The sequence below is a fragment of the Penicillium verrucosum genome, assembly GCF_028828655.1.
Source record: "Penicillium verrucosum strain IBT 35672 chromosome Unknown utg000001l_segment0_segment0, whole genome shotgun sequence".
Lineage (NCBI taxonomy): Eukaryota > Fungi > Ascomycota > Eurotiomycetes > Eurotiales > Aspergillaceae > Penicillium > Penicillium verrucosum.
In genome coordinates this window covers 6726745-6742034 of record NW_026643210.1, presented here as the reverse complement: position 1 = coordinate 6742034, position 15290 = coordinate 6726745, and the positions used below count along the sequence as shown (strand labels likewise).

At 48.8% G+C, this 15290-nt stretch overlaps 5 protein-coding genes across 5 annotated transcripts; 3 read left to right on the top strand and 2 right to left on the bottom strand.

The window, feature by feature from the left end:
* Positions 1 to 56: 56 nt before the first annotated feature.
* On the top strand, positions 57 to 2956 carry N7516_002505 (SLC26/SulP family anion transporter; the record flags this gene model as incomplete). Its single annotated transcript, XM_057215225.1, has 4 exons — positions 57 to 288; positions 360 to 1703; positions 1756 to 1955; positions 2006 to 2956. The coding sequence occupies 4 exons, from the start codon at positions 57 to 59 to the stop codon at positions 2954 to 2956; spliced, it is 2727 nt and encodes a 908-aa protein (XP_057077108.1).
* Positions 2957 to 2989: 33 nt separating this feature from the next.
* N7516_002504 (cyclic nucleotide-binding domain-containing protein) lies at positions 2990 to 3466 on the top strand (the record flags this gene model as incomplete). The annotated part of the gene is made up of 1 exon (XM_057215224.1): positions 2990 to 3466. The coding sequence occupies one exon, from the start codon at positions 2990 to 2992 to the stop codon at positions 3464 to 3466; it is 477 nt and encodes a 158-aa protein (XP_057077107.1).
* Positions 3467 to 5903: 2437 nt separating this feature from the next.
* N7516_002503 (Hsp20/alpha crystallin family protein) lies at positions 5904 to 7046 on the bottom strand (the record flags this gene model as incomplete). The annotated part of the gene is made up of 1 exon (XM_057215223.1): positions 5904 to 7046. The coding sequence occupies one exon, from the start codon at positions 7044 to 7046 to the stop codon at positions 5904 to 5906; it is 1143 nt and encodes a 380-aa protein (XP_057077106.1).
* A 1022-nt stretch (positions 7047 to 8068) lies between these two features.
* On the bottom strand, positions 8069 to 11760 carry N7516_002502 (uncharacterized protein; the record flags this gene model as incomplete). Its single annotated transcript, XM_057215222.1, has 2 exons — positions 8069 to 11475; positions 11535 to 11760. 2 exons carry the CDS (start codon positions 11758 to 11760, stop codon positions 8069 to 8071), a joined length of 3633 nt encoding a protein of 1210 aa, XP_057077105.1.
* A 795-nt stretch (positions 11761 to 12555) lies between these two features.
* N7516_002501 (uncharacterized protein) lies at positions 12556 to 15287 on the top strand (the record flags this gene model as incomplete). The annotated part of the gene is made up of 4 exons (XM_057215221.1): positions 12556 to 12648; positions 12710 to 13146; positions 13196 to 14564; positions 14631 to 15287. The coding sequence occupies 4 exons, from the start codon at positions 12556 to 12558 to the stop codon at positions 15285 to 15287; spliced, it is 2556 nt and encodes an 851-aa protein (XP_057077104.1).
* Between the last annotated feature and the right edge of the window lie 3 nt (positions 15288 to 15290).

Sequence of the window (15290 nt, the reverse complement as noted above, 5' to 3'; positions counted from 1 at the left end):
TTTCCTAAACTTTTTCGACTTCATCACTTAGTTGGACAGCAATTGCGCAAGAAACCATGGGGGTTTTGCAACCTCGTGGTCGTCGCGACTCCCGCGCATCAGCTCTGTCACGCAACCTGATGTTTGACCGCGACGTCTATGGTAACGCCCCGTCAGAATCGCTGGTGGAACATGCAACCCTAGGCAGCCCGCCCGGTCCAATGGGAGCGGAATCATCCAGTTACAATGGATCGACAACGAGAACACCAAATCGTTCATTTTACCACCGGTCCTTCAACAACAATATGGGTGGGTCATTGTGCATATTGTAAATTTAGAGACATCGCGCGATTTTTTACTGACCATTTGACCTATGGCAGATCCGGCTCATTATGCCTCGGACGGTCTCCGTGACCAAACCGCGGAACTCGCTACCTATGGCCTATCGCTGAATAAAAAGTCCCTCTTGAAGGACGGGCCCGGTTTACCCCCTAGCCTGGATATATTTCACGACAGCCAGAATTCTGCAAGTTACCCCCAGGATGAAGCTACAAGCTCTCATACTACTGCGGGGGAGGGATTGTTGGAGCCAGGATATACCTCTGTCGACCCTGCTTCATCTTCAGGCTCTTCGGCTTTAACAGAGATGATTCGCTGTCCATTGACGGATACGGAGGAGGACCAGGCCACGCAACCCGGGACCGATGATATCTCTTTCCCTCCATCGTCGGCGATCTATGACGAACCTGAACGAGACACTGAGCACACCTCGTTATTATCCAAGTCACGATCCAAATCTACACAAAATTATGGAAGTGCAGGCGATGCTGAGAACCAAGGGCCGGCTGTCAAACGGTCTCCAGACTTAATAAAGAAAGGAATTTCATCTGTCGCCCACTATAGTCGAGCCCTATCGAACCCAAAGTCATGGGATAGGCGAGTTATATGGAAAGAGGCTGTGGTATATCCGGCCAGTTTGGTTCCTGCCGTATTGCTAGGACTACTGCTCAACATTCTTGATGCCTTATCCTATGGAATGATCTTGTTCCCTCTGGGAGAACCCCTATTCGCTCACCTGGGAACTGACGGTATCTCGATGTTCTATGTCAGTACCATTATTTCCCAAGTGGTATTCTCCTGTGGAGGCTCGATCTTCAAAGGAGGAATAGGAAGTGAGATGATTGAAGTGGTACCCTTCTTCCACCAGATGGCTTTCACCATAATGAATTCAATCGGCAAGGACAACCCGAAATCAGTGATTGCAACGACCATCTTAGCATTCTCGGTGAGTTCAATTCTCACTGGCTTAGTGTTCTTCTTAATGGGTGTCTGCGGGCTGGGCTCGCTCATTGGCTTCTTTCCCCGTCATATTCTCATCGGGTGTATCGGTGGCGTCGGCTACTTTCTTCTCCAAACTGGAGTGGAGGTTTCAGCCCGACTTCCCGGGTCTCTGGAGTACAACCTCCCCACTATCCAGAAACTTTTCCACCTTGACACTTTCCCTCTTTGGATGATACCCCTGTTCCTCGCAATTGGCCTTCTTGTTCTCAAGCGATTTGTTCGCTCAAACTTCCTTGTCGGCGGGTACTTCATTGCTGTTGCTGCAGTGTTCTACATCGTTATTTTAAGCGCTAGGATCTCTATGGGTGGTCTGCGCCACAATGGATGGGTCTTTGCTGCTCCATCTTCCAACAACCCGTGGTATCATTTCTATTCTCTTTATGGTAAGTCAATCGGCTGCAATGCTTTGAGAGTTGCCATGCTGATTCGTTACAGATCTCTCGGAGGTCAATTGGACTGCCTTTGGTGAAACAATCCCGGCCATGTTTGCCCTGACCTTCTTCGGTGTGCTTCATGTACCCATCAACGTGCCCGCTCTCGGAATTTCCACCGGTGAAGACAATCTCAATGTAGACAGAGAGCTTATGGCACATGGCGTGACGAATGCACTTTCAGGATTCGTAGGAAGCATTCAGGTATGTGACCGCCAGTGATAGAGCTGTGGTCAATGAGCTAACGAAAGTAGAACTATCTTGTCTATACCAATAGTCTTCTCTTCATTGCAAGTGGTGGATCATCTCGGTTAGCTGGTCTGATGTTGGCCGCAGCCACTGCAGGTATTATGGTCATTGGTCCAGTCATAATCGGCTATATTCCCATTATGGTTGTTGGTGCCTTAATTTTCTTGCTGGGCATTGAGCTTTTGCAGGAGGCATTGGTGGACACTTGGGGAAAACTCACCCGGCTTGAATATTTAACCGTTGTCATTATTGTCGTTACGATGGGCGCTTGGGACTTCGTGGTTGGAATCTTCGTTGGAATCATTTTGGCTTGCGTGAACTTTGTCGTCCAAACATCTCGCAAATCTGCCATTCGAGCAACATTCTCGGGCGAAATTTCCGGATCGACGGTCCGACGTCCTCCTATCCAACAACAATTTCTGCGCGAGGCTGGACAGCAGACCCTGATGATCAAACTTGGCGGATATCTCTTCTTTGGAACCATCGTGAATGTCGAGAACACCATGCGTGGCCTGATCGAGGAGGAAGCCTTCGACCGGCGCCCCATTCGATTCGTCATTCTCGACTTTTCTCGAGTCTACGGACTCGATTTCTCAGCAGCAGAAGCATTCACCCGCATCAACCGCGTTCTTCAAAAACGCAATGTACAGATAGCCATCTCCGGCTTGAATGTCGAGGGTGATGTAGGGAAGTCCCTACAAAACGTAGGACTTTTCGAGCCGGAGTCCGCGGTCCCCATCTTCGAAGACCTCAACTCAGCCCTTGAGTTCTGCGAGAACAACTACCTGAAAGTCTTCTATAGCCGCCAGGAAGCACTCGCCACACCCACCGACCCAACCGCAAACTCCGAGTTCCTCCAAGTCCCCGCCTCAGTCCCCGTGCCCTCCGGACCCAACCCCCCCACCCTAGCCGACAACATCGTGAGCTCCCCCGCCGCCAGTACCTACAGCGCGTAGCGACCCTCAACCATCCAAGCCCACGAAATAGCAATGATGGCCTCCCCCGCCTGGTCCGCCATGCGCCAACCACTCCCCCTCCTCCTCCAAACCTTCCAAGGCCTCTCAACCGAAAACGAAGACTTTTGGTTCCCCGCCTGCGCCTACTTCTCCCGCGAATCATACCCCGCCGGCACAGTCTTGTACCACGAAGGCGACGCCCCACGCGCCTTCTACCTCCTCGAGTCTGGCATGTTGCGCGCTGGCTATGACCTCCCACAGGGCCGCTACTTCGAGCTCATTGTCGCTGGTCGACCGTGCGGCGAATTGCCTTTCTTCAGTGATACGCGCCGCACGGCGACGGTTAAGGCTGAGCGTGATTGTGTGACTTGGTGTTTGACGGGAGTGCAGTGGAAATCGATGCAGGAGAAGGAGCCGCGCATTGCCCGTGAGCTGTTGACTGTTAGCTTGAAGTTGACGACTGAACGCATGGATAGTATTACCTCATATGTTTTGACGATGGCGGCTTGAATTTTTTTTTTTTTTCTCTCTCTTTTCTCGTTGGCTTGTTCGCTGTTTGCATCTAGCTTGGTGGTTATCTGAGCGAGTTGTTGGACCTTGTTTTTTAATGTTGATATTCTCAGACCTTTGGTTACATATTCATTGGTACATAGCAGCTGAAGTATGCATGTATAACCATATTTTTTTTTATAACACAGGGGTTGTATCTAGCCTACCGTCAAGTAAATTGGACGCGGCATATGGTCCTATGTCCGAAGAAATGGATTGGGTAGTTATGGAAGGAAGATTGTAGCCAATCAGAGCCCATGGGTGTTTTGAACCTGGTTGATTGCTGTGACAAGCAGTTGAAATGTGTGTGGTCTGTCTGATTGAGATTTCATGGCAATCGTTCATCAATATTAGGATGCGTTATGAAATGTAATTACAAACATATATAGTCATAATCACATATATACCCTGAACCTGAAGGGCGACAGGGTTATTCCGTTATTCCAAGTGCTCGGGCGGTGGGTCGAACGGCGACACCACGTGATACCATGTGACTTTACCAAACGGGCGGGACCAATTATATCCTTGTCAAAAGACTCACACTTGTATACCCTCAATAAATGATCTGTAAGGAAAAAAAAATAGGTAGCTTCTCTTTGATTGAGACATGTCATCCTTAGTGCAGGGGCCATGCTAATCTTCTCTGTATATTTTCATTTGACCATATGCCCCGAAGGGCGAAAGGACATCCTTAAAGTTCAATATAACCCCACTTTTCGGCAGAATTACACCGCCTAGGATATACAAACGAAACCTCGTAAAAGGAAACAAATATAGTTGTGTAGGGAGACCAGTTTTTTTTTTTCTATTTTTCTATTCTATATGAAGAGAGACTATCATTAGCTAGTGTTTTAAATGACTGTCAGACCCAAACTTGCGAGTGAAATTGCTACCTGGCAGATATACATGTAAGCATGTCCATACAGTAATACCGAATGGCCTCTTATTTGCCTACAATTCCGAGCCGATGTTAGAACTGCCTATCTTTGAAATTGGTGGAATTTAGTACCTCTGTCAATTCGCTATTGACTGCGGAGAAGCTTCTGTCTCTTACAGAATATGATTAAGTACCCTCCCTAGTCAGAATTCTGTCAATATGGATCCTGCATATACCTTTTAAACTAGTAAACTTGGCGTTTTATTTCATCCGCATGCAATTTCTTTCCTACTTAAGAACTTATAAATTGGTGTAGATGGTATATGCAATACACCGCGCTAGCAAAGATTAGCGTAGACTTGGCAGTTCCACATTGAGGTATTGTGCAATCTCATCTTTATTTCGAAAGCATTGTCCCTCGGTGAATCGGTTGCAGTCATCGACAATTAGTACCTGAGAACGACTAACTGCACACCCCTTAGCGTCAGTTTTTACTAACCGCACACCCCTAGTCCATTTTGGGTATGGTATTTCTTAGTCAACCATTTGTCATGCTCTGTGTATTATAATATGGTATTCTCATAGTAAATGACACATTTATCACATGACCTTTGACCTTGCATAGCCCTACCCTCGAAGTCCTTAGCCGAGAATCCGCGCTTGGCCCACATTGACAATTCCACCTTACTATAATTAATCCAATTCCACTTTTGAAGCTATTCATAGATCTCAATTTGTATACTGTATAACTTCATCGCTGGTTTATTTATATGTCTTTCGATGGAGTCAAACTGCATTTTAACCAGCACTTCCTCCCTAGTTTCGTACGGTCGCATACGATAGAGAAGCCCTCGGTGGCGGCCCAATTGTTGAGGGTAAGAAGGGCTTCTTCTAAAGAGGCGAATCGATGGACTAGGGGGGCGGAATCCCATGGTTCGCAGGTCTCGGTAGGGAGGGGTGGTGCTTTATAGTAGGGATCCATAATCTGTGAATAGCTTCAAAAGTGGAATTGGATTAATTATAGTAAGGTGGAATTGTCAATGTGGGCCAAGCGCGGATTCTCGGCTAAGGACTTCGAGGGTAGGGCTATGCAAGGTCAAAGGTCATGTGATAAATGTGTCATTTACTATGAGAATACCATATTATAATACACAGAGCATGACAAATGGTTGACTAAGAAATACCATACCCAAAATGGACTAGGGGTGTGAGGTTAGTAAAAACTGACGTTAAGGGGTGTGCAGTTAGTCGTTCTCTTAGTACCTAGTTAGTACTTCTCTCCACGAGGTCTAGATAGACTCATTGCTCATTTTTTAAGTATCCGCATAAAACTTCATACCTTGTATCACAGAGTTAGCGGGTGAGTTACAACAGCTTGGTCGTGTTACGTACAGAAGCCAGAAGATATTTGATATCTTATGCTTTAAATGGTTGCAAGGCAAGTAGACCCAAAAATACTGAAAATATTGTATGATTACTGTCCTATCTACCTGAAAGCCCCATGCGGTCTCCAACCAGCAATCACTCCACTTCAACCTTCTTAACCTCAACATCATCTGGCTCTGTCTTCGGCACCTCAACAACAAGAACTCCATCCTCCAACTTGGCCGAAATAGCATCCGCATCTACTTTGGGCGGATCCACTGGGTTCCCCAATCGCACCTTGCGCTCAAATGCCCCAACCTTCCGCTCATCCAGCGCAATCCTCTTGACCAGGTCCTCAGAGCCAGGTCGGCCGATCAATCCAGTGATACTGAGTTCCACCGCCTTCGGGTCCCAGTTGACTTCGATATCTTCCTTCTTAGCGCCAGGAAGCGGCATGTGAATCAGAAATCTCTCAGGTGTGTCGAATACATCAACTTCGGGCTTATATTTGTCGGATCCAGTGGACGGAAATGCGAAGGGGGCTTGTTGACTGGATGGCCAGGGGCCCTGCGACCTGTGGGGAACTCCGAGGCCCCATCGCCCGTACCTGTCAGATGAAGGGCCGCCGAAAGGTGACTTGCCGAACAAGATGTCTCCGCCCCATCCTTTACCGTGTCCTCCATGTTGGCTGCCAGGTAATGGGTACGGGTGAGGGAAATTAGTCGCACTGTGAGGGTTGCCTGGGTATTTGTACGGTTGTTGGGGGAATGGAGCCGCGTTATGCGAGCCACCAGGCAACTGATATGGTTGACGAGGAGCGGACGGCCTGTGCTTGTCATCCTCTTCCCAGGGGGAAGGGTATGGCTTTCTACCATCTCCAGACTCTGGATAGGCGTGTGGCTGGTGCCATGGAAGAGGGCCAGGGTAGGTGTGCGGCTGCTGAGCGTAGCCCGGGAAAGGGTATGGTTTGCGGCCTTCAAAGGGACCAGGAAATGTGTATGGTGGGTGACCTTCCGCGGGGCCTGGGTACGGATATGGCCCGCGAGAGGTAGTGAGACCACCGGTTTCGTCGTTGGCTTCGTTACCTTGGCCTTCGTACTCGCCTTGCGTCCATGGAGATGGGTAGGGATGGCCTGGACGGCCGACACCACCGTTGCCAGACTTTACAGACCACGGGTTGGGATAAGGATGGTCACCTGCGCCATGGGCAGGGAAGAAAGGGCGAGAGGGGCCCTGCTCTTCTGCATTTGCGGCAGAGTCCAAGGAGGGGAAGTTCTGATTGAGAGCTCGGATGGACATGCTTGAAGTTGAGACAAACGTTTGATTGGGGCGAGTTAATAGTATTGTGGTAAGAAAGACCGTAGGATTGGTAATTGACGGGGATGTAAATTCATACTGGCTCTCTTCCTATTATATAGTGAGTACTTACAGGCAGCCAGATTCCAAATTGGACTTCCTAAGTCCTCTTTGTTCCAAGTACCTAAGTACATACTACATTGGTGTATAGAAATTGGCTTTGCCATGATATGGTACAGGTGGGTCTGTGGCGCTGCCAAGCTTGAATCTCGAAGCATATCCAACCAATAACACTAAGGTGGATCGCCCCACTGGTACTCCTGGAAGGCCGCCGGACATGCTAACCCCCGAGCTGTTAATACCTACGTACCTAGGTAGCTAACTAGCCAGTCTGTTACTGTTGGGTAAACTTGCTCGGACATTGTACTACCCGAGGGGCATTAAACCTGGCTCCTTTTCCTAGATTTTTCCCTGATTGATAATGCGAGTATACCTAGGTAAGTATAACAAAGAGTATAACAAAGAATCAAAAAGCCACTCCCCGAACTACCCCACGGCGTACTATAACGATCGCCTAATGTGGAATATTGCCGAGTATGATTGTTTCAGTCAGGTGGTGTTTGAGAGTGTTGCACACTACAGGATGATGAAAGAGGATCCGTATGATAAAGAGCATTTGCTTGGCGACCACGATAACTTTGCAGATACAAAGCGGAGCCAGTATATACAGCAGATCTACCCGAGAAGAATAGTTCGAACTAACAACATCTAGAATGACCGTTGGCTGGATCGAGGAATGGATTAATGACGGAGCTGTGCGTGACAGGTTCACCTTGTCCACCTCTACGAAGGTACATTCCAACTGGACTCGATCTAAGAACTTCCACAAGCAGTCAGACACTAATATTATTCATTTACAGTTACCATAAAACAGTGCAGATAATCCATTTAAGATACCTACTGTAGGAAAATTACAAGTCAATTTCTGTGGCCATTCCAGTACATGAAAAAGTGTTCCTTCCGACTCAGTTTCCACCAGCTTTGCAGACCTTTTTGTGTTTCTTCCAATCGGCCTTCTGACAATCCCTGGAGCAGTACTTTGCTTTATGACATCGCGAGCAATTCCTCAAAGCCGAACCTTTGGCTTCCTCGTCCTTGCCACAGACCTGGCAGCCGATCAAATTTTGACCACTGGCATCGCGAACCGATGAAAGTGCGGATAAATCAATAGGCTTATCAACAAGTGCAGACGCAAAAGCTGGAGAAATGGCTACCCGCACACAGTGTTTGGCAAGAGCTTTCCATCCACCAAACTCGGACATGAAATCAGTTGGTACGGTGCCCTCCCCGCACGAGCACAGAACTCTTTCCCCAAATTTGATCGAGAGTGGAATCTTGCCCGTTGCAACGTACTCGCAATTAGGTTCATGGGACCAAGATCGGCATCGCTCGGTCCAAGCAGGCAGAGCTTCCTTCCACAGATAAAGCTCGTCCTTGGAGGTGCGGATTGATTTGGGTGAATGGGTGCTATCCGCCATGGCTTGCAGAGTAGGCATAATTTGCGGCATGAGATCAGTGTACAAAGGGAGAACTGCAGCGTCAAGAACAATAGTGCGATTCGAAATGTCGAGTAACATCTTGGATACGAAAACCAGCATATGCACGCCCTTCTCTTCGGGGCAGTCGATACCGTAGATGGAGGCCTGAGGACCTGCTGTTCCACTGAAGCCTAGAAACATGTGGAATAAACCATCCTTGAAGTCCACCCTGGCCCGGGTATTCGGTGTAGCTGGCAAGGAAGGGTTAAACTTCAGGGCAGTCTCTGGTGCGGACCACATAGTTGGAAGGTGGGTCCGTAGCAATCCTAGACGTTCAGAGGAAGGATTGGTTAGGTCTATGGCGGGAAGTGATGAGAGATTGACGTGCGGCATGTTCCACGGAGTGGGCGATCCCGAATCCAAGACCACCGGATACATAAAAGACCGTAAGGCTGACCAGTCGGTGGCCTTGGCGACATCTGCGACGAGCTCAAGGTAAGATGATTTCCGAGCTATTCTCACTCTCGCGGTGGAGTCCAAAACCGGAGCTGGGAAGTTGACTTTGAAGCTTGGTCCCTTTCTGAGAGATAACGCATAGTTGAACGGTGATCGTAAGGATCGAGTGATCACGCTGCCATCCCTAAGTAGAGCCTTTGATTGCTCGCATAGAATTTGGACACGGGCAGTGAACGATGAAATTTGGCCGCTTTTCTCATTGACGGTGGCAGTAATGGTTGTCTCTGAGTTTCGGTCGGGGCCGACTTCGTTCTTGACGTCCTCTGAATAAAAGCCGTGGATGGACATAAAATCACTCTGGTGTGGCTGACTCTTGGTGACGTAGACATGTTCAACATCCTCTTGTTTGGCAGTAAAGATGCTCAGGTTGTGTCCCAAGCTACTGCCAAATATCTGGGCGGTTGCAAGAGAGTGCGGGATAGCCAGCGAGACAGTGGCGGTACATGGTTCTTGAAGTAAGATCCAACTTGGCACATAGAAGGAAATAAACATCGGTGACTGTCCCTTCCATCCTAATTGGTCTTCATCAATTTCCACTTCAAACTCATCGCTGTATCTGGATCCTTTAGCTTTAAGGTTACCAAATCCAATCTGAGTTTCCGCAAACATGTTTTGCCACTGCCTGGCAGCTCGTGCGGAAGATTGCAGAACAGCCTGGAGCGGAGGTGTACCGCCGGCCTTGACGGCTTCGGCGATAAAGGGGTCTAGTTTACTCCGAGGAACACGAAGGGTGACACTCACCATAGGTGGCATGTTCTGCCAGCCCTGCAAGGTCCCAGTTTGGGGATGGCCAGTCCGGCTGTGTGGTGGGGTTTTTAAAATATCAACAGAATAAAGACCCTTCAGATGCATCCACAGAACCAGCTCTTGCATGTAGGTATTGGCAAATGCGAGACCGGTGTCATGATCCATGAGATGAAGTAATTCTTTCATTGTCTTATCCCAGTTAGTGCTGGTCCGTGTCTTGACGAGGCAAAGGAAAGCGACAAAGCTCGCCCGGTTGTAAGTAGGCAGATGTTGTATTTGTGCGCTTCGCATTCTGGCAAGCAACTTCGAGACATCCTCGTCGGCGAACATTGTCAAGAAAACACGATAGAGCACCTGTGCTAGGCCGGCGGAATCAAAGTGAATAAGGCCCAGCGTGTTGACAGCTACATCACCCGGATTCAATGGTCTCTTCCATGCAATTCTCGAGAACACTTGTCCGGCCTTGGACGAGGGGCCTGACGTATTCTGACATAAAGCTTCATCTCCTGCAGACGAGAAGGCGGTGTTTGTCGCCACCTCCACGGGCACCAAGCCGAGAAGCGAGGTAACCGTAGGCATGTCTCCACATAGAAGAGTTTCAAGAAGTGATATCTGAGTTTCCTGAGTCCGCACGAGCTTCTCTGAATAAAGAGTCGCCGAGAGGCTATTGCGAAGAAGCGGGGAAGTGGCAGTGAGCAGATTCAAGGCCCCAAGATGATCGATAAGGTTAGACGTGTCAATAATGTCAAACACAAGTGGCGCTGAGGCGTCCGAATAGTGCTCATCGTCCAAGACCAGCGGCTCGAAATGATAACGATCACGATACCAATGAGACGAGTTTGAGGGACCGGTGATGCGGATCTGCTGGAGGGCATATGCAAATGCCACCGCATCTCCAACAAAGAACCGTAGTATGACCAAGTCAGCCATGGAATGCGCCCTGAACGACTTCGTCCAGGTACTGAACTCTGTCTTGGCGGTTTTAACGATTTCATGCAAATCAGGTGTCACGGAAGAAGAACCTGACTGAGGTGACGTTGGCTTAATCGGGGCATAACAAGAGCCGATGTGGAATCCAAGCACCGGGTCAGTCCCATAATGCAAAAACATATTTCCATCCTTGGGCGCAAACATGGGGTTGGGATTTATGGCAAGGGAGCGAGCTGTTTTATCAGTCTCGGTGGTACCGAACGCCCAATAATTTTTGTACAAATTACCGAGAGCACTGGCAGCTTGCAAGCACGCAGGGGCAGCAGCTCGGATTCCTGTTATCACACTCATCTTGTCACCAACAACCGACTTTTGAAACTGTTGAGAAGTTTTCATTCCATCATCGAGCTTCTTTTTAAAGTGACGAAGCGCATCGCCTTCTCTCTTTTCTCCGTAGAAGCGCCACATGTCGCGGACCCGTTCAAGAGAGATACGATCGCACATCCTGATCACTCGGCCATACTCACTCTGTTGCCATGTGTGCAGCGATGTTGACAGGGACAACAGTTTAGTTGTTTGCCTTTGCAACAGATTAAGTGAACCTTCATCAATGCGGAAATGATAGAATAGATTCCAAATGAGTTGATCGTTGGCACCATCAACATCATCGAGAACCAGGGACAGCAACACGATGTTGCGAGCTGTGAATGATTTTTTCTAATTAGCTTCTAGAACCTGAAATTGGAATCAGTCGTCATACCAATCACAGCGGTGTCTACATCGCAGCATGTGACGTCTAAAGGACGTGGATCGCGACCCTGCTGCTCCGTGTGTACTGTGAAGAGGACGTGGCGCACATCTCCACAGCCGAGAAGCAGTAGATCAGCCTTCTTCTTTGATGGCAGATCCTGAGTCAAGGAGACAGCAGGGGTGTTGCCAATAGGATAGAAGAATTGCACCAAGTTAGCGATCTCTGGGGCTAGCATTGTTCGTTCAAGGGGGTGTGGTTAATTCAGGAGATCGTTGAAGCACAAAAGAGTGAAGATATGAAAGAGTGAAGATATGTTTTGACAAGGTGGAGAGGTGAACCCATAGATGAAGTTGGAGTGGGGCGTTGTATGCAGGTGTATAGTTGCCAGGGGGTCCGATGCGGTTTGTAACGGTATTGGTACCTGAAAGTTTCGGATGGTGCCTGCACTAAAGCTGGCAGAAAACAAAGATACCTGAATTACTATTACACAGCCCTTCCAGTCTTCAATTCCTCTGACGGTATTCGCACCCATACAAATCCTATGATTACCTTATTTCTAGGCGTTGAAGCCTTCCCATCACACATAAAGCATAGAGGCATTAGGACAAAGTACCCTAAAATAGCTGGGATAAGAACTATAGTTACTCCTCGACCGGTAGAGAAGAGAATTGATCCTAAAGAATACGAAACAATATTTTAATAGAGCCGTTTACTCGAGGACTAGTAACTTATAACTTGATTATCGGATGGTCCTCATCTCTAGAGCTTAGTAAATCCTATAGTTGCAGAATATCCTCGAAGTCGAACGCCTTAACAAAATTACATGTATCATAACATAGTTAAAAAAAAGGCTGACGTTATGGAGTACGGAGTACCCACGCACTGCGGTGCACGTGATCCGGCGTTCCTGACACGCGTGGGCGCGTCCCCGATTGCCTCATTTTGATTCTACACTTGGATGTGACTCTCTTGGAGATATTTTACTCAACGCCCCAGTCTTTAATCGCATAATTTATCCACAAATTTGGCCATGGCAACTGAAAATGGAGAGTCCAAGCTCTTCGAGCAGTGTTGCCTCTGCATTGTATGCTCCAAGGATCTCTCGAGTGACTCCGCGGAGCAGGTACGTGTTTTCCTACCATTAGTACCGCTTGAACTAGACTGACAAAAATAAAATTACCTAGCTGGCAACTATTCTCGAGCAAAATGGCGGCGAGCCTCTGATCGTCCAACCTGGTGCCGAGGTCCCCGATGTGGCCAAGTTCAGCCATTTGATTTCTACCACAATTGACTTTGAAGCCTACGATACTACCTGCGATGCGCTGATCCCTGTGGTCAAGCCACAATGGGTGAGTAACTCATTGACGAAGCGAAAATTGGCCAACCCCCGCCAATACAGCCCAGACCCGCGTCTGTTCATGAACGATGTGGTGGTTACCTGCGGCGATATCCCCGAGGGAGACAAGGATGCAATCATAGGTGGTGTCGTCGCGAAAGGTGGATTGTACGCCCCAAGAGTTTCTCAGATGGTTACGCACTTGGTGGACCTCACAGCCGATTCCGACAAGGCGCGCATTGTCCAGGCGAAGAAATTAAACGTGAAGATTGTACTACCGCATTGGTGAGATTTCATGGCACAACAGTTAGAGACCCCCACTGACCGCGAACAGGTTTGACGACTGCCTTAAACTTGGTCGACGAATCGATGAACGTCCATATACACTTCCAGACCCAGAAATCTTGCGCGTGGGCCCTGATACTCCAATTCGATGCCAAGATAATAAGGATTTGGTCGGCGCGTCGACAACCGACCCGTCTAAGCTACCCGAGCCATCCAGTTCGGTACATAAATCAGGCCAACGGAGTGTCTTCGAAGGGAAGTCTATTATGCTATCTCCGGATCTTGGAATCGGTTCGCATTTGCAGGAATCAATCAAAACTGTCCTTGAACAAGGCGGCGCCACAATGGCCTCAAATATTGATGGAGCAGATATGTTAATTTGTCGTTACCGGGAAGGATTTGCGTACCGCACGGCATCGCGACTGAACATAGACGTTGGAAACCTCGCATGGCTCTACCGCCTCATGACATTCAACACATATACTTCACCCCTCAGACGACTACTGCACTACCCAATTTCTCGCACTGGCATCCCCGGGTTTGAAGGCTTGAAGATCAGTTTGTCCAATTATGTTGGCGAAGCAAGAATCTACTTGGAGAACTTGATCGCAGCGGCAGGCGCGGAGTGTACCAAAACATTAAAACAAGAAAATACTCATCTGATTACGGCACATGGAACAAGTGAGAAATGCAATGCGGCGAAGGAATGGGGCCTCGAAGTTGTCAACCACCTGTGGCTGGAGGACAGTTATGCAAAATGGAAGCTACAGCCGGCCTCAAACCCGCGCTACAGCCACTTCCCTCTGCGAACTAATCTCGGAGAAGTCGCAGGCCAGACTCAGCTCGACCGCAATGTTTTGGAACAGGTATTTTTCTCGTCCGGGGAGACTGTTGCTCATAGCCCACGACGTGCAATGCATAGCAAGAACCAAAATATGGTTTCAGTGCAGCCTCCCGCCGAGAAGAAACGGAAGATTGACGAGGATGCCCCTGAGACTTCGCTCGGTACTCCGCAGGGCAATGGCAAATCACGCCAACCCATCCAAACACCGGCACGAACCCGAATCATGTCCGAGGGCAAAGAAAATGAGACTCCATCGTCGACCAGTAGCCGCAAGTCAAAAGAGGCAGCAACTGCCCGGCTCCATGAGTATGCCCCGGATCTTGCCTTGTACGAAAAGGAAAGGAAACGTGTGGGCGGTGTTATCTACGGCGGCAGACGCAAGTCAGACGAAGGTCGGGTTCAGGAGAACAAGAAGCGTGCCTCGCTTGAAGCTGAGGATGAGAGCGATGGCGAGCAAGCAGTGGAGACTAAACGACAGAAAAAGTCTCGGCCACCAATTGCTATGCACCTTTTAATTACTGGCTATCAGAGATGGGTAGGGAAGGGCAACGAGAAGAAAGAGGATGCAGATAAGGTTCGTTTGGCTACTGCAGTCATAAATATGATTGACTCAAGGTCTATGTACTAATACTTTTCATAGCGAGGCCTTCGAGATCTCGGTATTATGGTGGTCCAAGATGCCCGACGATGCACTCACTTGGCCGCACCCTCGATCTTGCGAACCACTAAATTTGTCAATGCACTCGCGTATGCGCCGATGATCGTGAGCACAGACTTCATCACCAGTTGCCTAAAGAAGCAGGAATTGCTTGACCCCTCCGATTTCCCTCTGGAGGATAAAGAAGCCGAGAAGAAGTACAATTTTGACCTGTCTTCTGTCACAACGAATGCAAAGAATAACAAGAATAAAATGCTGCAAGGCTATCGCATCTATTGCGTCGAGGACATTCGGGGTGGATTTGATGCATTCAAATCTATTGTTGAAACAAACGGAGGAGAGTGCATGCTTTTCCGTGGGCGTCTGGCTATAGCGCACCATTCTCGGCGTGAGGAGAGCGACGAAGAAAGCGAAGCGGAAGACGACAAGCCTGCCAGCAAGGATGTCTTTCTTCTCAGCAGCGCCGGAGCTAATCATGGTCGAGTCTGGCCTCGGTTCCGTCAAGTGGCGCTCGATATCAAGAAAACTCCACGGATTGTCCGAGTTGACTGGCTTCTGGACATGGCCATGTCGCAGGAGACACGTCCCACCGACGAATACGAGCTGACCGAGGAGATGATCGAGAACGCAGACCAGTAGACT